This window comes from Microtus ochrogaster, unplaced genomic scaffold (assembly GCF_000317375.1).
Source record: "Microtus ochrogaster isolate Prairie Vole_2 unplaced genomic scaffold, MicOch1.0 UNK6, whole genome shotgun sequence".
NCBI classification, from domain to species: domain Eukaryota; kingdom Metazoa; phylum Chordata; class Mammalia; order Rodentia; family Cricetidae; genus Microtus; species Microtus ochrogaster.
The window spans coordinates 5,986,533-6,008,981 of record NW_004949104.1 but is presented as its reverse complement, the minus strand read 5'-3'; the positions used below and the strand labels follow the sequence as shown (position 1 = coordinate 6,008,981).

Below are 22,449 nucleotides of genomic sequence, written 5' to 3'. Positions count from 1 at the left end.
CTAAGGTTATGCTCTTTGAGCCACAAGGCAGAAAGCAATTGTACCAGAACCACCATTTGCAGGGCAAAAGAGGAAGGAGCACCTGGCTCTTATCTACCTTGATACCTACTTCTGTAGGTATCTACCTTGTCTAGTGGCTGACACAGAGCAGCTACGGAAGTACAAATGTAAACTACAGCATCTGAACATCCAACAGGACGAGTGTCGAATGGCATCTGCACGTCCAGCAATGCTGGGAGGCACTGAACTTCTGGCCCTGTCCACTGGAGGAATGCTTTATCATCATGTTTGATAACAACTTGAGCCAAGGAAAAAGAGACAGAAAGCTATTAAGGCATGAGGGACACCACCATAGGGAAAGATCTACTTGATGCCACTTCGCACCTCAAAACTAATATTCACCTCCCGAGGGAAGATATAGATTGAGTTCTACTTAGAATGTTAGAGAGATACCTCTTAATTTACAGTACTTCTTAAACAGAAAAGGAATGGAAGGAAGCCCTGGGCACCCAATGTGATGATCAACTAGTGGCTGTTTTTATCTACTGAAGTAAGACCACATAATCTCCAAAAGGAGGCTGTGAAATTCTGCGTGGGCCCCGCTTGAAAATACAGTACTTAAAATTAAGGAAATTAGAGAAATTGTTAGGGAAAATGGCAAAATAAATCTGTTTCCAAATGGTTTTAATTGTGGATTTCACGTCTGCAAACATAATGTGAATGCTGTGGTGATCTTCAAGCCCAATAGGAAAGGGCTGGGGGAAGGGAGTAGACAAGGAAACGAAAATATGGTCTTAATTAAGAAATACTTGCAAGGAAATGAAAATGACAAAAATGTACCATATGGGAATACTAGAACTGAAAAGTTCAATAACTAAATTGAAATTTTTAATTCATAGATTTAATAGTATATTGGAGCGAGCAGAGGAATCAGTGAAATTGAAAGCAGATTTATAGGGAGTATAAATGTACAAGCCTTGGCGTTGCTTTGCATCTATAAGTATGTAAAAATTTTACCATATGTACTTTGCTGTTGTTTAGTTTTCTCAAATAATTTTAGCATAACAGCTTTAATATCATAAGGCCACATTTATTTTAAAAACATTTTTGATATTCTGAGTACTACCCAGACATAAGGCACATGAATAGTTTTTTCTTTCTTTTTCGTTCTTTTTTTTTTTTTTAACAGCTTTTCCTACAAATGAAATTAACTTTTTTTTCTCCCTGAGTTTTCTGGAGATCATGAACATATTGGCCTGCTAACAGTGGAAGATAGACATATTTTTTCACATAATTAGAAAGAGCGAGTTTAAAACTTTGCTTTAATGTCTTCACTCGTGTTAGATCCCAGTGCTTTCTCAGCCGTTCTTGTCTTTGAGAAGCAGAGCAGCTGTTTTGACCACCTTGTTGTTTCTCATCCCTCTCCCACAGAAAATGGAAGGGTGTACTCTTACACAGGTCTAAGCAGAGGCTGTAAAAGAGACAGAAAAGCAGGTCTGTAGGATCCCTGCCAGCTCAGCATGTCAGTGTCAGTCCTGTGTACGAAGAACGGAAAGACATCGAGATGACAGCGGGCCACAGCTGGAAGGGACATATTCCCTAGAAACTATGTTCATTCTCATAAGAAAACATAGCACACACAGCTTCAGGACCTTTCCAGGTGATTTACACATTGTGACTGGATTTCCACACTGGTCCTCAGGTGGTGCTAAGGTGCAAGGTAGATGTTTGCCACGTGGGCATCTGGAGCATTAGGGCAGTTATATTCTAGCTGGATCTTTTCAATCAACTGGTTATGTAGTGCTAGAAACTTCACTGGTTAGTTTTATGACTTTAAGGAATATTGACAAAGAGATTGATTGATCACTTAAGTTTCTTTTGAGGTAAGACCATATAAACTCTGCCAAGTAGACGAGGAAAAAAATCCTTCTAATTTTTCCTAAGTCCAACTCCTGACTAAAAGGACTTGAAAGAGAACTGTAGTGAATGTTAATACGCAGCTGGTATAAAATTTAAAAAGTTGGTTTTCTTCTATGCAATAATGGATAAAATTATCCCATAATGAAATTATGGGATGTTACATCTTCTACTGTTGAAGAGAGTACTAACTGTGTAGAGGTGGGCTCCAAAAACAATAGTTAGGACTTTTGTGTCACTCACAGTTCATAATGGTCCCAGTCTATTCTCATTGCTTCTTTGATTTTTTTTTATTGACTTTTGCATTTCTCTACGCCACCACTCATGTTTATGCCCAAGAAATAGAAGTTTGAAAAAAGTTTTCTTTTTTGTTTTTGACCTTGCTTCTTACTTTTGACCTTACTCTTTAGTTAGCACTTTAATCAGCTGGTGTTATCTGTGAGTGATGGTCATCAGTTGTAATCCTTTGTCTTCAGAATTAGGCTGATAGGCTAGAGAAGAGGGCTCAGTGATTTTTCTGCTCTCCCAGAAAACCCAGTTTGATTCCCATGGTGCTGCATTAACTATCTGTAACTCTTGTTTCCCAGGATCCGTTGCCATCTGCTGGCCTCTGCATGCACTGCAGGTACATGGGGCACGGACATACATGCAAAACCCTCAGACTCGTTAAAAAAAAAAAAATTACATCTTTTTAAGCAGTTTTTAAAAATACAACTGAAGTCACCTGGCGGTGGCACACGCCTTTAATCCCAGCTCTCAGGAGGCAAAGGCAGGCGAATCTCTGTGAGTTCAAGGCCAGCCTGGTCTACAAGAGCTAGTTTCCAGACAGGCTCCAAAAGCTACAGAGAAACCCTGTATTGAAAAACCAAAAAATAAATACAACTGAAGTCAAAGCACTTTTTAATTTTTTAGATTGATCTTCAGATTATAAATAACTGTGATAAACTTGGGTATCTTGAGTTTGTATTCAAACAATAATCTTAACTGTAAAATGAAGTCATGGTTTCCCCCGACATTCTCATTATTTAGCTTGCAGTCCACTTTTCCTCTTCCTCCTGCCCTCTTGTTGTGTTTTCTATTTGCTCTCTCCTCCACGGCTTTCTGCTCCAGTCCCAGTACTGGACAGCACCAGGTAGGCTTTCCATTTCTGCCTTCAGCGGGCTGCAAGTTCCCTACGAGCAGGATGCAAGTCCTCAGTGTTGGTGAAATATGGGAAATAGTCAGGACAAGAAAATGTTTTCAAGTTTGTACAATATTTTCCCCAACTTTATCCTTTTAAAATTTTAGTCTACCTGAAGCAAACATTGATTAAATTCCATTCAGAAGAATACTCTTAATATTTTTGTCGTTAGGCCATTGCTCTGATGTGGTCTCATCCTTAAATAAGGAATCCGTTCACCACAAGGGGCTAAGGCTGACCTGTAAGTTGCATTCTAACACAGTAATTTTGCTTCAGACATGTAATCTAGAAACAGCCTAATACTAATTTATCCGAGTTTGCAGAATGAGCAATATGTACCAGATATCTAATAAAAACCAAAGTCCTCTTCACAGCAGCTGTTTGTAGGTTATCTCCCATGACTTTGCTTTCTCAGGGTTTCACGAATATGCAGCATTACATCATGGACTTTCTCTTTCCCAGGTACCTGTCCTCGGTGCCAGATACACTCATTAGTCATACAAATCTGGGTTATGTTTTTCTAGGAAAATTAATTACTTTCTGTTGGCTACATATGGTTAGCTTGTCAGAAGAGAAACTTTAGCATATTTGGGGGTGATATAATCTAGGCATTTAAACAGCCATTTTTTCCCTCTTCTTCTTTATGCATAAAATAGTACATTAATATCTGCTAGAATTAACATTTTGCAATAATATCTCAGCATTACATGGGATACTAGAGAATTATTTCTAATGTTACCTGCAAAGTGCCTTGACCTGATTTCCTAATTTGCAAATGAGGACCAAGGAAAACTAGAGATGTCATGGCTCATCATTCACCTTTTGCGTGGCCGTGATTATATGTCCTACATTTTAGTGCTCTGTGTTCCTCACTATTCTAAAGGTATTAAATTTAATACAGTAGCATCTGCACAACCAAGGTATGTGGCTATTGGGCATCACAGTGTTTAAGGATAATAAATAATTTAGGGAAGTTTATCTGTTTGAGGTCATGAGATGTATTTTAAGCCAAATATAATAATGTTATGAGAGGTAATCACCATTTATCCTTACTTTTTGTATTACAGATATCAGTGTATTGTAGGACTTAATTTTCTAATAGAGTGACCTTTTCTCTTTCTATAAGTTTATATTGCTCAAGCTACACAACACATTAAAATACCTTTGTTGAGCCTATTGTCTTTTTACTTTATTGTAAGGGAAAATGGTATTTCTTCTTCTTTTTTTTTTTTTTCATTTTCCCCAGACAGAAATTGCAGTGTTCATAGTGCCTCTAGAGTGGAATTTTCACTAGTTATTCTAGTTTGGTTCTTAGAAGCTTGCTTCTTGCATTGCACACTGCTGTGGGATAGAATAATCTTTCTGTACACTATGAATATGCATTACTCACACTAGGTATTAAAGAAGCTGTTTGTCCTATAGCAAGACATGATAAAGTTAGGTAGGACAATCAAACTGGGATGCTGGAATGAAGAGGGGCCAAGTCAGGTAGATACCACCCAGCTACCAAGTAAGCAGGATATGTAGAAAATGATGAAACAAGCCATGAGCCACATGGCAAAGCATAAATAGAAATATGGGTTAATTTAAATGTAAGACTTAGTAATAAGCCTGAGTTATCGACTGAGCGTTTATAATTAGTATAATACTCTGTGGTATTTTGAGAAGCAACTGCAGTCCGTACCATCTTTTTAAATCAGAGTCTAATCCAAGCCCTTATTATTCTATGCAAGTCCTCTCCAGTCACATTTTCTTTAAATACCATTTAAATTAAATGACATGTATATGAGCATGTTACATTTTTCTAAATAATCCTGTAATCCTGATTTTCTTTTTTCAGTAATAAACTGATTGGCCCAGTATCTCGAGCTTCTTATTAACTCTTACAACTTACATTAGCCCATTATTCTTATCTGTGTTAGCCACGTGGCTCGGTACCTTATTCAGCAGGGCAGTCACATTTTGCTTCTTCTCTGGCTGGGATAGGACTGCAGACTAGGACTTCCTTCTTCCCAGAATTTTCCTGTTCTCATTGACCCACCTCTACTTCCTGTCTGGTTGGCTGCCTATACTTCCTTCCTGGCAATTCAGCGTTTATTTAAAATATAATTGACAGAATACAGACCATTGTCCCACACCACTTCCCCCTCTTTAAAAAAAAAACAAAAACAAAAAAAAAACAAGAAGTCTGAATCAAATATCCTTTGTTTAGCTTTTCTCCTGACCATTAGCCATAATAACTTGTAACCAATATTCTAAACAAAGGAAAATATCCATAGTGCATTTTTTGGGAACATGGATGTAGTTTTCCTGACTACTTCCTGCTGGTTGGGGGGTGCTGATAATCTTATGGGGACCTAAAGAAAATTTAGAATTACGGAATAATCCTGATTTTAATTGTATCTTGTGTTCCATACAAGTTTTATTTAACATCTCATCTTACTCCTTGTGGATTTTGAACAAGAAACTTCATCTCCTTTAGTCCTGCTGTGTTGTCTCATTGTTATCTGTCTTTTCCTCAAATGTCTTTTTATCTTTGCTTAAACAGCTTTAACAGTTTTATTATTCCTGCCCCATCTGTGTTACCCAGACCTCATATTGATAATGTATTTTATGAAGGAATTCATTGTAACCGAGGGCCAGTTTCTTTGGCCACCTATGTGGATTTTCGCCTTGTGTGTAGCTTGAACAGAGGGTGTTAACGTAAGGGAAGAATGGGCCCCTTGGTTCTTGCTTACAAGTCTCGCCTTCTGTATTCCTCAGCAGCAAAACTGAGTCCCTCTCAAAGGTTACCTTGGCGTGTGACAGCCCTGTGACTTTGTGCCACTCTGTCTCCTGCTATGCCCATGTTTCCTAACTTTGATTCTGCTAATTTAGTATGTGTCAGGAGCCATTCTACTTTCTGTGTTTATGAAGAAAGTCAATTTAGTACAAATTGGGACCTATTTACTCTCCCTCTATCTAACACATACTGTTAGTCAGCAGGGCTTCTGAGGACGGCAGTTGCTATTTGAGGCAAACAAACCCTTTTTAGACCTTTCTGAATATGTTTTAAACATGACCCAATGTATTTCAGTATTGAACAAAGATTATTTCGTGTCGATGTGATTGCTTAGCAGTCTGTTTCCTGTGTATCCTGTTACATTTCTTAAAACTTTGGGGTTTTTTAATGTTTATTTGATTGCTTAATTAAATTTCACTGTTTCATTAAAGCTTTCATTTCATTGTATATCTGAATTGTTAATTTTGTTTTTGAAGGATGGCTGGATTCCTTACAGAAACAAGCAGAGCTCTCCTCTTCCTGCCATCAGTTTCAGGGGACATATTGCTTCTTCCGTACTGTCATACCAATAAATCATCCCAGATTACTTGCTGAGGTACAGTACTGAAGTATACCATGCATTTTAAAGGAAATCTGCTATTTTCTTTTCAATCAGATGAGCAATGTGAAGAGACTCCGGCCACGGCTCAGTGCTATTCTCTTTAAGCTTCAATTTGAAGAGCAGGTGAACAACATCAAACCTGACATCATGGCTGTCAGTACTGCCTGCGAAGAGATCAAGAAGAGCAACAGCTTTAGCAAGTTGCTGGAACTTGTGTTGCTAATGGGAAACTACATGAATGCTGGCTCCCGGAATGCTCAAACCTTCGGATTTGACCTTAGCTCTCTCTGTAAAGTGAGTTTGTTTTTTTTTTTTTAAACACATATTTGCCTGAACACTTACTCTTAAATGTCAGCTCTGATTACATTATTTAAATATTTTTATTTTGATGGGCTCATTATCAAGAACTTGAACTGAACCATGAACTCAAACCTAGAGTGAACTGAGCTAATTTACTCAACCTCTGAACTAAATCCAAATATTAATTTTCTCTGATCTGCAAATCCAACTGAAGGATTTTGTTTAATAACTAAATTATTTCCTAAACCTATGCTTTCTCAAACCAGTGAAATAGAACATCAAAATATCATTTAGGCTTTATATTTATTTAGTTCAGGTACCGTCATTTAGTGATGTATATTAACTGTTGCTTAGGACTGCTGAGTTCTTTTGCCTTTAACTGTTTAAACATTTCTCTACATTATTTTGCATGTGCAGACTAAAAGAGAGGTAACATTTCTATATATATGAAGAGAAAATATTTTTATGAATACATGCATTTCAGACCTCATTGATGAATTAAAAATATTTCTATCCAACCGTAGTTTTAGAGGTTATGAAAACTCAGTGAGTTTATTCAATGCCTTATTGTTTTCTTCTGGTTTCTTTCCAACTTGAATTTATCTGTAACTAACATATTCAGTGTTTTGTATAACAGACGTCTTTCTTGGAGTATGTGTCACGGTAATAGTACTTTAGTGATCTGTTTGTCATAAATTCTTATCAGTTAACCTGGTGACATCCACACTCTCTGATTAAGGAATTTGGCTTTTATTATTCCTAGCTTGGTAGAGACTGTGAGAATCTGGTTCAGCTTTGGCTATTGGCTGGTGAATGGCCATCCCCATGGTAACTTTATAGTCACCTTTTCCTACAGCTGTCCTAAGCCCAGGCCTCCACAGGCATCAAGGTTTCATGAACTTCTCTCTTCCTCTTTTATTTTCCTGCCTTTATAACTACAACTTTCTGTATTTGCTTAAATTTCCCGCTGCAGGAGACATATCCTGCAACACCCACCATAGGCTTTGTGCATCAGTGTTTACTTGGGGTAAACCCTGCGATGGGTGGTTTACCCACAGCCCATCACTGAGGTAGGCCATAAATATTTTACCTGACATATGTGGAATTCCCATTTCCTAGAGGTAAACCACAGGTGTATTTGTTTGCTTATTTATATTTACTTATTCATATTACGATGATTCAGTGCTTTAATGGAGCTGTTTACAAAACTGTATGACAGTCAAGTTAGACCAGAGAGGTCAGCTTAGCTGGAAGAGGGTAGTGGCTAAGTGTCCAGAGGAAAAAGAGAAAAATAAACTGATTCTTGAATTAAGTATGCATTTTCTGGAAAAAAAAATATAAACAAAAGAAAACAGTTGGCATAAAGCTTATTGCATTGCACATGTGTGTATAATGGCCTTTGCATTCTTCATAGGACATTCTTTGCATTCTTCATGGGACAGGAATTGGGGAAAATAGAAGTGAAATAGGAAGCGAGTAAATATTCCTAAATGTCATACCTCACAGTGGTGGTTTTCTAGACATACATTAGTTCTGTAAGCCAAGCCAGGTAGTGTGATCAGATATGTTCAGGAAAGTAATTCTATTAGCAGGAAAAAGAAGGTGGAGGCCTATTGGCCTAGTACTGTTGTCATCGAGGATATATTTCTACTTAAATTTGATAATTCAGATTTAATCTAAGCTACACAGTTATTTTTTCCCTGAGTCATATTTACTGTATTTGCATTGCAAATAAGTGTATTTTCTTTTAAGTATTCAGCCCATTCCCACCACTGCAGAAAGTTCTATTGGGAAGAGCTGGGTGACATAGCTATAGTGCCAGAAAGTTGGTAAGTGGCTGAGATACAATACCTGACCTATGACAGTGACAGAGACATCAAAGTCAAAAGAAAGATAGGAAAGATGTGGTAGTAGACGAGGAAGGGGGGAAGATAATTTATTTGTGCTTAGCGATCTAAGGTGCATAGTGTTTCTACTGGCACACTCGCAGTGTTTGCTCAAAAAGGAACTATTATTTTATTATTTTCCTTTTTTTTTTTTTTTTGCTTACCTCTCTATCTTAAAGGACAAAGCTTTTAAGTTGCCTTATCAGAACACTTTACAAAAGTCAGGACGTCTGCTGCACATTTATCACAAACAGTTGGGATTATAGAGCTCTAAGTGAAAATAGTGAGTGGCCTTGGAGCTTAAAATAGAGAAGTAGAGTTGATCAGGAAAGTAAACAAATTTCACAGCCTGAGAAGCTTTGACAGGGTTTTGTGAGTTTGTGAGGCTGAAGGAGAAGGAGAAAAGCAAGACTACCAACTTAAGGAAGCTGAGGATGAGAAGGAAGACAATGGAGAACTCAGTCCTGCACCCGAAAACCTACTGGGGTTTGTTGATTAGCACACAGTATGTTAGTTCTACTGTATGATTTGCATCTCAGTATAGTTAATGTACCCAAAGTTGGCTACCTTTTCTCCTTCATCCCTTCTTCTTAAAGAGATGTTGACAGGAGATGAGATCTGATTAACGATGTAGAAGAGGATAATGCAGGGTCTGGCACACAGTAAATAGCTAAAGAATGAAGGGAAATTGTTTTATTACAATAGTGTAGGTGTTATATTTATTTTGAAATGGAAAACAGACATTCTCTCCTTGAGATACAGTCATAGATGTATAGTAATTTAAAAATCTTATACAAATACAATTCAAGCAGTTATTGTTTTACTGCAGTTAGTGTGTAGACCAGTTAATCTGTCTTCAGATAAAAAGTTGTCTGTGTTCATGCAGTGCTACTGGGCATTTCTGATCATCACTCTTTAGAGACTTCTGTTGTACAAGAAACAAAATAAATACTACAACTTCCTTTTTATTAGCTCGCATGTCAAGTTGAAAGCGTATATTGAACTAGATGCTATCTCATCACGTTTGTTATCAGAAGTAGCAGCCTGATCTTTGACAGTTGTGATTCAATTTTTCACTCTAAATATAAAGCATTTGGTTTTTTGATAATCCCCCATATATGAAGCTCTTTATTTATTTGACAGTATAAAGACAAGAAATGTTTTAATCTGTTCAAACATGCTGAGTTTATATATGGCATTTAACATTATGTATCTGAAATTCTTATTTTAAATTTCCTTTTAGATAAAGGCTTATGTATGAAAAATGCATGATTTTTAAAGAATTGGTTTTGCTACCTTAGAGTTGGTACATAGATTCTGAATTCCATACCCATTATATTTCAGACTTATACTTTTATATGCATTCGTATTTCAGAGTTCTAACTATGGTTAACTCTGATTTGAAACAGGCTATATGGTAATTGTCAAATAAATACAAAAGTAAATTTGAGTTATAAGGTGAACATCAACTTGAAATTTTTAGTAATATGTATACAAAAATTAAAGTTGATGTATAAGCATGGACTTCTCTGATAGTCAAAGTACAGAAATATTTTAGTCCCCCCTTATTAACTAAAGGAATGCTATAGGAGGGCTTATGATAGGAGGATGTGATGTGTGCTCTTAGCAGCCAAGGCTGAACCAGCTTCCTGTGCATCTTTCCTCTAGGACCTATCTCTTTCCTTCCCCCTGTCACTGCCACATACATATTCTGGGTCTCCTACGTGGATGGATGCTCCAGAATAAAGCCTTTCATGTGTATTTTTCAGTGACAGCAATGTTATTCGTAGCTTAGGTTATGTTATGTACCTTGCCTTGACTTTTCCAAAGGATAAACTATAGAATGTAAATGAAGAACTGTTTGCCATTCATGCAATTCTCTGAAAATAGTAATACTTTACACTTTAATTAAAAGCTGGCAGTAGACATTTTGTATACTTACATACATGATACACACACACACACACACACACACACACACACACACAACTAATGTTAAAATGTAAATCCATTTCCTCAGAAACCCATCACATAGGTGGTAGATGCTCCTGTTTCCAAAATGCTTACCTGTAAAACTTTAATTTATTTACTGATATGACTGTTTCTTTAAGAGAACTCACTAGCTTGGGTTTTATTTTATAAATATGTTTTATTTCCAATTAAAATTAGCATCCAGCTAATTAATGGATTGACCTGATTATCAAAGTTTAACATTACATTAAAATATATGAGGTAATTTTGACTTGTAAATTTAAGGAACAGATGGTTCAAATCTGCACACAATGGTGTTGACATGTGTTTAATAATGTTTACTGATACCTAATGAGATGTGTGATTTCTGAATAACAAATCCTAATCAATATATTGGATTTGTAGCTTTTTGTTCTGCATTAAGTAACTTCCTATAATTGAGGTAACAGAAGAGCTTTTTTGTTGTTTTCTTACAAAAGTCATATCTATTGATTCCTCTTCAAATTATACACTTTATCTTTTGTAGCAAATTTTCTATTGTCTATGTCAGAGCATTAGAAAGTTAGTCCCTGTGTTAAAATTACAAAACCATGCATAATACCATGAGAAGGAGGTAAGAAGAAAGTGGTTGAAGGGCAAGCGAAGCAGATTGATGTCCAAGTTCCTTTTCTCTAGTGCAGAATTTTCTGTGTGACCTTCTGGATCGTTCTTTTTCTAGCGCAAGCTTTCCTAAAGTAAAGTAACTTCACCAAATCTGTGATGGGAAAGATTTAAAATGGAAACTTTAATTTCCGTTTCCTTTAATGTCTATACTGACTGTCGTGAGTTGCCTTTTGAACCTCTGAACATCTTCTACTTTAATTATATTTATTGATTTGCAGCATGGAGTAGCCTTTAAAAATCACTAATGCCCGGTCCTCTTCATCAGTTCCCTTAATTCAAAAGGCTTTTGCATGGCACTTTAAAATGGGTTCCAGGTGACCATAACACTTAACCCCACTGGGAATCATTCTGCCTCTCCTACAGTGCTTGTGTAATGCGGACTGGAAAATCCCTGACTGGTGGTCTGGAAGTAAATAAGCAACAAACAAACATGAGGAAATGAAAACGAACAGACAACAAAGCAAAAACAAAATGAAACAACTTAAGGCAAAGTGGTGGAAATATTCCCTAAAACTGCTGCTTTTCATTCATGCCAACCTGAACACTCTTCTGAAAATGACAGTTTTTGAAGAGAAATGTGAATTCCAGACATAGTACAGCTAAAAGAAGTGGAAGGCCCATGTCCTGGCTCATTATGCAAATCCTGGCCCTGTACAGGTAGAATTTCAATCACTGTATGAGAGTTTAGAGCGTCTTGGCCCGTCGCAGACAGTTTGTATTTTGCATATCTGTCATAGTTACAAGGGTTAGGATTGCAGATTCTTGTGTGTGAAATTTTGACTTTCATGTGTCACTTTTTCATTTCCTCTGAAGTTATTTTTGTGAAAGATATCTGCCAAACAAACCCATTGTTCCATCTGCATTCAGTGGTTTAGAAGGATTTTTAGTTTTCATCAAATTGGCAGAATCAAACCTGTACATTTTGGCACCCTTTGAAAGTTAAAGCATTTATGGGCCAGAGAGTTGCAAAGAACAAATGCCATTCTTATTTTACATACAGCCAATTAAACCACAGAAATTCTGGTGTATAAGGAGTGGGAGAGTGGCGAGAATACAGAACCCTTTGACTCATTTGTCGCATTTCCTTCCAAAGAATATTTAATTGGATTTACCATTACCCGTTTTTATCTTTGTTTTTTCAATTGCTAGAATGTGTTGTAAATTAGGAACGTTCTCTAATAAAATATGAAAGAATTTTTTTTTTTTTTTTTTTTTTTTTTTTTTTTAGGTACAGCCTGGGTACTGACATCTCTTAAAGCAATCTTACCTCGGATATCCAGCCTTGCATTATCTTCCAAACCATTCCTAAAGACACATAGACAAGTAGATGGACAGCAGAGCTAACAACCAAGATTAATTTCTCCTGCTATTTCTGGCTTAATTTAGGGTCATCTTTACATGTTATAAATGAAAACCTCAAATACCCATTCCTGATAACTTTTAAGAAGCTTTTTGTTTACCTTTCATTATATACAAAGGATGCTTAATTGTTTGAGCATGGATGGGGTCAGAGCAAAACACACAACGTTATTATCCAGGTGGTAATAGTCTTACCAATTTTTGTTCTTAAGGAACATGAAGAATGTGATGATGAAATGTATATATAGGAGGCTTAGAACTCAAGTATAAACATTGGAAAGTTAAAATAAAATTAGTTAAATTGGCCTATTTTTTAAATGAAAATATAATTTATAATCATTTGCTGAGCACAGTGAAAACAACATTGAAGGGATATTTTCAGCCTGCAAGTGTATAATAGTATATTTATTATTCTACACTTTAGGAACCTAGAAAAAACTGCATAAAATATGAAGTAAGCAAAGAAAGGAAATAAATTAATAGGGAAAATCAATAAAACCAAAAATCTTACAGCTTAAAAAGAAAGTGATATTAATAAACTTATAGCCAAGCTAAACAAGACAAAGGAAAAGAAAACAAAACAAAAAATTAAATGCTATCCATGTGAGCGTAAAAGGAAGTGACATTATCCCATAGATATTAAAAGGACAACAAAGTAGTAGTACAGATATAATTTGTAACCTAGATGAATTGAGACCCATTCTTCAATGGCAATATAGATGTGTCACAAAATATAAGAGAAAAATATAAAAAGATATTAAATGACTTTGATAAATTCAAAAGAACCAACAGCAAAACAAAAACAAAATGAAAGAACTTAAGCAAAGTGGTGAAAATATTCCCTTAAACTGCCGCTTTTCATTCATGCCAACCTAAACACTCTTCTGAATATGACAGTTTTTCAAGAGAAATGTGAATTCCAGATACAGTACAACCAAAATCTCTTAATCAAAGTAATTTAATCAATAGTTATCAAAGGATGGTTAGTAAAGGAGGAAAGATAAGGTCCAGATAGTTTCACTAGTTAATTTTAACAAATACCTAAGTTAAGACTGAGGGCAGTTTTCTGTACTAGTGGAAGCAGAGAGAATACTGACGAGGTATATGAGGCTAATATGGCTCAGCCTCTGGAAACACATGCTAGTCAGTTTATCAACAGGCTCAGGAACAGACGTCAACACGACAGTATGCAAAAGGCATTTGACAAAATCCACTCAGAATAAAAGTTCGAAGGGGTGGATAGCGACAAAATGCTTCTATAATTTATATGGAGGCACAAAAGACCTTGAGTAGCTAACACAAAACTGGTGAAGAGCGTCTATCTACGCTTTAAATTTGACAACAAGTCTCAGTGTAGTGCTGCAATATAAAATGCTGTGATTAGCCAAAAAATATGATAAATTTTTCATAATAACCCAGAAAGAAAAATAACAATCAACTGTTCTATGACAAAGGAGGAATGATACATAATATAGAAAATGCTCTCCTAAAAAAGCTGACTGGAGTATCTAAACATCTCCATGCTAGAAAGGAAGAAAAATAAAGAAACAAAAAAACAGACTTCAGATCTCATACAAATCCAGTTCAAAAATTTTAATATAATGGGAAATGACACAAATCTTTGTGATGTTAGGCTTATCAAGAACCTTTTTAATATAAAATTAAAAGCATGTTAGAAATAAAAATTATGAAAAGCTAAACTTAAATTAGAATTACAATGTAAGCCACAGACTTCAAAAATTTTTTGGTGGGGATAGTGGTGAGCAACTTTATTTTATACCTTAGCAGTGAGAACAACTCAATTAAAATACAATAAAAATATAAATAGTGCATCAGAGAATATGTAGAGAGCAAGTAATCCAGTTGGAATGGTTAATGTGTGACATTTGGGCATTCTCAGATTTCAGTTAGACACAACAGAAAGTTATGTAAGGACAGCTTAGACATCTGCCTTGTTTCTTAAAAATTAGGAGATTCTCACATGAACATTGACCTACTTGTAACTGGAAAAGGCTGGGCCATCTTCCTCAAGTGTGAGAAGCAGGAACATTTCTCCACAGCCCTCTTTAACAGCTAGTGTTTAAAACCTCCCTCTTCATTTGCAACTGGCTGTAATGTCTAACACATTTGTGGCTTGACATTTTTTTGCACATGTAAATAAATGTCTCTTTACTTCAAATAGGGCACTAACAACAAACCAAAGAAGCAATTCTACCCAAGTGTAGCCAGTGAGTGGTGAGTTTCTTAGGATTATTAGGCAACTGTATCACTTAAAGTTCCCACCACAGCACAGCCAGGGTGGCACCTCATGGAATTCCTACACAACCAGCAGTCTGTTTTGTAGAAGGGTCTAGGTGGGTCATGCCTGCTCCTTCTCCTCTCCCTGATTCTTTGCCTTTCCAACCCCGTCTCCATTGGTGCAAAGAACTCTAATCAAACCAAAATAAGCCAAATCAAATGCCCCTGTTTAATAGATGGCACACTCCTTAGTGACAGGGGCATGGCAGGGGGAAGAAAGAGGGAGCACACAAGCAATCCTAAAACCACCTGTTCCTTGTTCCAGGGCGACCCTAAATACCATGTGGGAGGGGTCAGCGCTTGGCAGGCTGGGAGTTGGAGTCCGGACCTGAAACTATATGTTTGTGTGTTTGTGTGTGTGTGTGTGTGTGTGTGTGTGTGTGTGTGTGTGTGTGTGTTTCCTCCCTCTCTCTCTCCCTTCATCTTCCCTCCCTCTTCCCTTCCTGACAGACTTTTCTCCTTATAGCCTTTGCTGTCTGGTCGTGAACTCAGAGATAGGCCTGCATATGCCTTTGTCTCCCAGTGCACTGGGATTAAATTGTGTACCACTACTGCCCGGCTATATGTACTATATAACACATGTTTACTTTACCAATCAGCTAGTAATTACAGTCATGTGTTTACCCAGATGAGTTGAAAACATGTCTACATTAAAACCTGCATACAAAGGCTCGCAGAAGTGTTTTTCTAATTCTCTAAAGATGGCAGGAAATGATATGTCCTGAGTAGGTGACTGAATTGACCAACTGGTCTACCTGGGCTGTGAAGTGTTTGCAGTACTCAATAGCAGTTACTTCTTAAGCGATGATAAGCATTAACAAATGAAAGAAATCGGTCTGAGAGGTCTTCATGCTATATGTGCCTGCGTGTTGCATTCTGTAAAAGGTAAAATTCATCTGGATGGTAGAAAGGTCAATGGTTGCAGAACTTCTGAGGAAAAGGAAGAAGAACAGAATGAACACACATTTTTATGGTGAAAAAAAACTATTATTTCTGTAAGATATTGTATTGGTGGTTATAAAATATTATGTTTGTAGAAATGCAGAATTAGAGAACTTAAAGGACTTGGATATTGTAAGTATGAACTAGTTAGCAATAGTATGGAAATAGTGGCACATCATTTATAACAGTGTAACATGTTTATGGAAAATGCTAATAGAATCTACGTATGTGGAAACTGTTTTACTGCTAATTTATCATTTAAATTGAAAACTTATCTGTTTACTAAAACCTTAAAGCTGACTTTAATTTAAAATTAATTTTCTTGTTCTATTTGTATTGATTATTGACTACTCCATACACATTTAATTTATTAGTATTTCTTGTTATAGATTAAAAGATTGATGCTTTTAAACAATTTAAGAAGTAGCTTTTTTTAAAAAAAAATTTTAGACTCCAATAATTTTTTTTATTTTTTAATTTACCCAGTAAGGATACTTTCACCCTTCATATTGAAGAAAACACATTTAACAAGAAAACTCCTTCATCACAATAATTTATGTATCTATATGTTATGTATTACATCAGAAAAATATCATTGTTGCACAATAATATATTAGTTCACCACTGGACATGTTCATGTCCTTGAGTTTTCGAGCTTCCTGAGGAATGTGATATTGTCTTTACTCAGTTATCTTCACATGGAAGATAACTTTTAATTTTTAATTTTTAGTGATACTGTTTTGTTCATATACAACAAACTTTTTTCTATAATGGTCATGAGATAATATGAAATTAAAATACACTTGTATATGTCTACTTAAAATTTATTCATCATTTTCCCTCCTATGTTGACTCTTGATTTGAATTGGCAAATTATCTATTAGAAATATATAAGCATTAGGTTTTTTTATTAATTGAATGTGAGGTGAATTTTTTATTTTAGGCATAAAGCAAATGAAATAAGAACATATTCTTGTAGCTAGAAATGACTTAGGGAAGGGTGTCTGCTTCTGGAGATCTGGGGGCTAGAATTGGGAGCTAAAAGACATCGAAACTTACCAGTTACATTTAATGTTCTTTTGTTGGTTTACTACTGCTTTCATCCACTGTAGTTTTAAGCATTTCTTGCAATCATCGTATTTTACCATGACTGAGATTGAAACGGGCTTACATTCTAGCCATGCTCTCTAGGCAGAAGGTATGATTTGCCTAAGGCACTTGATCTCTCTGAATTTGTTTTTTTTTTCCCCCCATAAATAATGGCTATAATGCGGTCTCCTTCCTGAGGCTGGTGGGTGCTTGTTTTACCAGACTGATACGAGGCATGTTATTCGGTTTTTTCATGCCTCAGCATAGCTGACAAACACTAACTCATGCTATTGTCCTCAGCATTCACATTGCAGTCTTCTAGGGTGTTTGCTCATTGTGCCGATCCATGGTTGGGTTGTGTTTTCAGGCACTCTCCATGGTCTGTATACTGTGCAGACACCCCGGTTGTGATGCACACTGACAGATTAGCAGCATTAGCAGAGGAGCTTGGTGTTACATGCTTTGTATGCAAAGTTTGCTTAGCAAGTAAGGGGATAGAGTTCTCTGGATTCTGAAACTCCATAATAAAATGGTTCATTTTGATTTTAGTTTCTTTCCTTGTGACTTAAACAATAGAATATTCTTTAAATGTCATCCAAATTTGTGTTGAACACCTTTAAAATGTTCCAAAACCTTGCATTGGCACTGCAAGTCAGTCCTGCTGCAGATTGACAAACAGGCCATGATTTATTACCGGGTCTGTTTTTAACATTATTTTGTCTGGATTGAACAGAGTGGTTAGAGAAACTCCATCCATCTTTTTGTTTATTTGACATCTATGCCACATTAAATGTACATTAACGAAACAATCCATGAATAAGGAATTCTGTTTAGCAATGATGATTACTATCTGTCAGATAAGTCTCTTGACAATCATACAGAAGGAAATCCTGTCAAGAAATGTCTGTTAAGATTTAAATAAACCATTTTTAATATGAACATTATCCCGAATGAAATTTCATTTCATTTTCTTTCTAATAACTACCATTACAAAGGGTGCTTAAGTTATTTTTCATTTCAACAAAATTAACACTGTCTCTCAATTTTACTTTTAACTCAATCACTGATTACAAAGTGGTTGCTAAAAACAGAATGCACCTTTTATAGTTAATGTTTGTCAAAATTTTAAATCCCCCCCACACACAGAGTTACTAAATGCATTTTATTATTCTTTTGTGATTTTTTTTTTTTTAGGCTTCACTTTACAATTTGTTCTTTCCCATGATTCATGAAAGAGAACAATCATTTTAGCAGGAAGGACACCGTGACAGCCCTACATAGTCACCAGAAGCTTCCTAGCTGGACCTTTCATTTACTAAGCTTGTTTCAAATCCACTTGGAAGTTTTCAGTGATTTTTTTTTTGTAAGTCTCAAAATAATTGAATCCCAGCTCAAGAGAGATGGTTGGCTTGGGTTCTTCCTTAGCATTCATTAGCTCTGCTGTCTAATATTGCCACTGCTTAATATTTGATATAGCTTGATATTCACTTTATTTTTATCAGTGGCCTCTGAAAGTGTCACCTTTCCTCAGTGTGTTACCTTTATATTGTCATCAAACTGTTGTAGGATGAGCGGGTCCTTTTATTCCGTCCTGCCCAGCTAGCTTAACCCCCAAAATAACCACACAGAAATTGTATTAATTAAATTACTGCCTGGCCTATTAGCTCTAGCCTCTTACTGGCTAACTCTCACATCTTGTTTAACCCATTTCTATTAAATCTGTGTATCACCACGTGACTGTGGCTTACTGGCAAGATTCAAACCTACATCCGTCTTAGGCCAGAGATTCATGGCGTCTGCCACACTTCCCTTCTTCCAGCATTCTGTTCTGTCTACACCATCCACCTAAGGGCTGCCCTATCAAAAGGCCAAGCCAGTTTCTTTATCCAACCAATGAAAGCAACACAAATACAAAAGGACCTTTCTATACCACCAAACAAGCAGTGTTAGACCTAAATACTTTGGATTTATTTGATTTGAAGATGCTACAACCTATATTGTATCATAGAACCCCAAATCTTTATTCTTACCACTCATCAGTAAATGTGGAGATTGATCCAGTGGATTTTGGTTTCATGACAGATTTTTTAAGATATTAATCCTAGTAGTTACTGGATGATTGCATCATAAGAATTTTGAAAAGCTATATTAAGTGTCTGCATATTATAGAAGTCAGTTATGTTTTGTCTTCCTCAGCTTTCCACACAGGATGTCACTTGGTTTCTCATAAAAGGTGGATAGAATGGGAGGACGGGCACTTACCATAGTAGGTGACTCAGACTTCAGTGTAGGAACAATATGCCCAAGTAGTAAAATATGTAAAAATAGGGGAACTTAGCTACTACAATGTTTTATTTTTTAAATGAGTAATGTTTTAATGCAGCACACGCATAGGGGAAAGCTTACTGTCTGAGCTGGCTTTCACTTCTGAGATGACTGTGTGAATGGAATAGAGGGATAAGTAAGTTACAAATCAGATTATTGTTTGTGGCTTGTGTCTACACACTGAAACTGACCCACGCATGCAAACTTAACTTTTAAACTGAATATATTTGGATCTCTTTATTTGTATTCTACTTGTTTTGTTTTAATCTTGTTGTTTTTCTAGATATACTTGCAACCCATTCTTATGTTTACTGAGTATGGAATGGAGCATGAGTTTAGAGTTCCCTTTTTATGTTTTGTTCCATATTTTAATGTTCCCTGTGTGCAAACTAAGGTCTAATAACTTGTCCTGGGCTTCTAACTTAAGGGCATGCTTCCCATTAGGAGGTCACTCACATATGTTAGTGAAGATTGTGTCATAATTGAGCCTTTAAAGAGTACTTTTGAAATTTTCTTCTAGTTGGCATGAAGTCTCTGTGCATTACCGAAGGTATTAAGTAACAGGTAGATGTCTGTTAGAACATTCTAAGGTTTTGGTGGTGTGGTATGTGTATATGTGCGTGTCTGTGTGTCTATCTGTGTTTGTGTACATTAGCATACCGAAGTCAGAACTCAGGACTGTGAATATACTAAGCAAAGACTCTACTGTTTGAACTGTATTTTCAGTAAGCCAGTATAGCCTCTGAGTCTTCCATATGTGTATCCATGTCAGACTGTCAGATGACTAACATTTTCTCATCTGTGGTGACACTGATCCTGTATCTTCCACTGCCCACTGTAGCTACTACTAGTGACTACTCCTGAATATTTTTGTTTTTTTCTTTATTTTTAATGAAAATAATTTTTGTATAATATATTCTATCATGATTTCCCTTCCACCCAAATCCTCTCAGATTCTCTCATCTCCATACCCACCCAACTCTCTTTGCTTTCTATATTTAGAAAAAAACTAATGAGCAAACAAAAGTCAGACAAACCATAATGGAAGAAAAGAGAGAGGCCTGAGGGAACACACACAGACACACACACACACCTCTTGTAAAGTGGTGAATTGTTGGAAAAGAAGCAGCATTGACCTCACACCTTGGACTACAATCTCCAGGTCTGTATTCCTTTCTTTTCTACCATGAGAGGAGTGTTTTTTTTGGTTGATGTGTTCTTTACATATGCATCCTTTTTGATGAGAGCTCAGTGCTAGCATTCCATGTCAGAGCATCATTTTCCTTGGTCTTAATGCCAGTCTCCTTGCCAAAAGTTCAGAGACCCAATCCCTGAACAAAGCCTGGGCTAGATCACTTCTAATTCCTGATTGAAATCTTTGCTCCTTTCAGGCACGGATTGCCAAGCCTTGTCAACTCCGTCCTGTGCCTGTTACTATTTTCCATTTTCTTTGCTTTTCCCTCATTCTGTATATCTTGTACAAATTTGGAAGCAAGAAGCTCACAATTTTTTCCAAGACCAGTGTGTTCTTACAAGGTCTGACAGCCTTCTCCACAGGGATAGTATCAACTGAAAGTTTGTTCTTAGGGAGGATACGACTCATTTATTTCATTATTTATATACATGTGTATGTGTGTAACATGAGAACGTAAATATGAATACTGCATACCTGTTGTCTTAAAATTTCCTAAGTGCAAACAGGAAGAACAACTCAAAGGTCTCCATGAAAGCAAACCGGTCGATTCAGAGGCGCTCTTTATGTCGTGTCCACCACTTCAGGACACTGCGATTTGCGTAACTTAAATTTTCTAATTCTTTTTGCCCAAAACTGAAGCATTTTCTTCTCTGTCTACTTTTGTCCTATCTCCATGAGCAGTGTCACCTGAATTACCAGCCCACCCTGTCTAGTCCCCAGCCAGCTCCATCCTCAGTGCAGGCTCTCCTGTTTTCCTGCCTAGATTATTCCCACTTCTCTTACTGTTAGCCTCTGTAGTTCTGTTGTTTCCTTCTCTCTATTCCTTTATCCTGCCTCACTACAGGGAAGGGTCTAAGAGTTTATGTGACCATCTCTCTCTAGTTTTATAACTTTCATTTCTTAAGGACAGTTATTTCCATTATATGGCATATGTTTTTTTTTTATTTTCTGTGATTTTCCAGATTTATATCTTTCCATTGACCCTACTTGCATCCCCCAACACATATACATTTTTATTTTGCTGTTACTTAACCCACTCCACGTTTTCCTTGTATTTATCAGCTTTGCGTTGCTGTATTATCTAGTACAGGTTTTCCAAACGGGTTTTATCTCAGAATTTGGAGTTTCTAGGGCATTTTTCTGCCTGGCTCAGTTCTTGAAAGTCTTCTATGTGCTAGATTGCATCGTGGCAGATAGCAATCCTAGGGCATGTGTGAGCACGTGTGCTTGCAGCCTAGTTGAGCTCAGGGTTGTCATCATGTGAGAAGTAGCGAGGGGTCACAGGAGAAATGTATGAGGTTTATTGATTCACCACCACCACAGCACACACACCCCCACACCCCCCACCCCCACCCCGCATTCACATCACAACCTGAAGATCAAGCTTCTAGATTTCAACCCATGGGGGACAGGCAAGTCCATTCCTTGGAAGTGCTTTAAAGATGCTGCTCCCTCTGCCTGTTCTTGGGGATTTTCTCATACTCTTTCCTAAGCCTATTCAGCTACTAGTTTTCAATGGTTCCTCTCAGCTGTCAAAGCCTCCGAGATATTCATTGTGAACTGTTTTTACTATAGTATCTGTCACACCAAGGCAAGTACACTGTTTTTCTTTTTCAAAAAATGAAACGACTTTTAAAGAAACACTACTTTGTCATTGTATCTACCTTAAACTCCTACAGTGTGTAGTAGGCAGTCTGAATGCATGCCAAGCTATAAACATGAACCACCCACATTATTTTAGGTTCAACTGTTATCTAGGTATACAGGTTATTCTATTTTCCTAGACATTTCATTTTTCCCCCACAAACGATTGCATACTAGATTGCTTTGAAGTTATTTCTCCTTTATTACAAATGTTAATAGTTTTAAAACAGTATCAAATAAAAGGTATTCAGTTTAAGGGAGGGGAAACTGTGGTCAGTTTGTGAAATGAAAAAAAAA

The 22,449-nt window shown here is 36.6% G+C and overlaps 1 protein-coding gene across 1 annotated transcript in view; it reads left to right on the top strand.

The window, feature by feature from the left end:
* The window catches only part of Diaph3 (diaphanous related formin 3), a 447,861-nt gene that overhangs the window by 235,622 nt on the left and 189,790 nt on the right, over positions 1 to 22,449 (top strand). Inside the window, exon 21 of the mRNA XM_005366057.2 lies at positions 6,535 to 6,774. Within this exon, the coding sequence (XP_005366114.1) occupies positions 6,535 to 6,774 (240 nt within the window). The remainder of the gene's footprint in view (positions 1 to 6,534; positions 6,775 to 22,449) is intronic.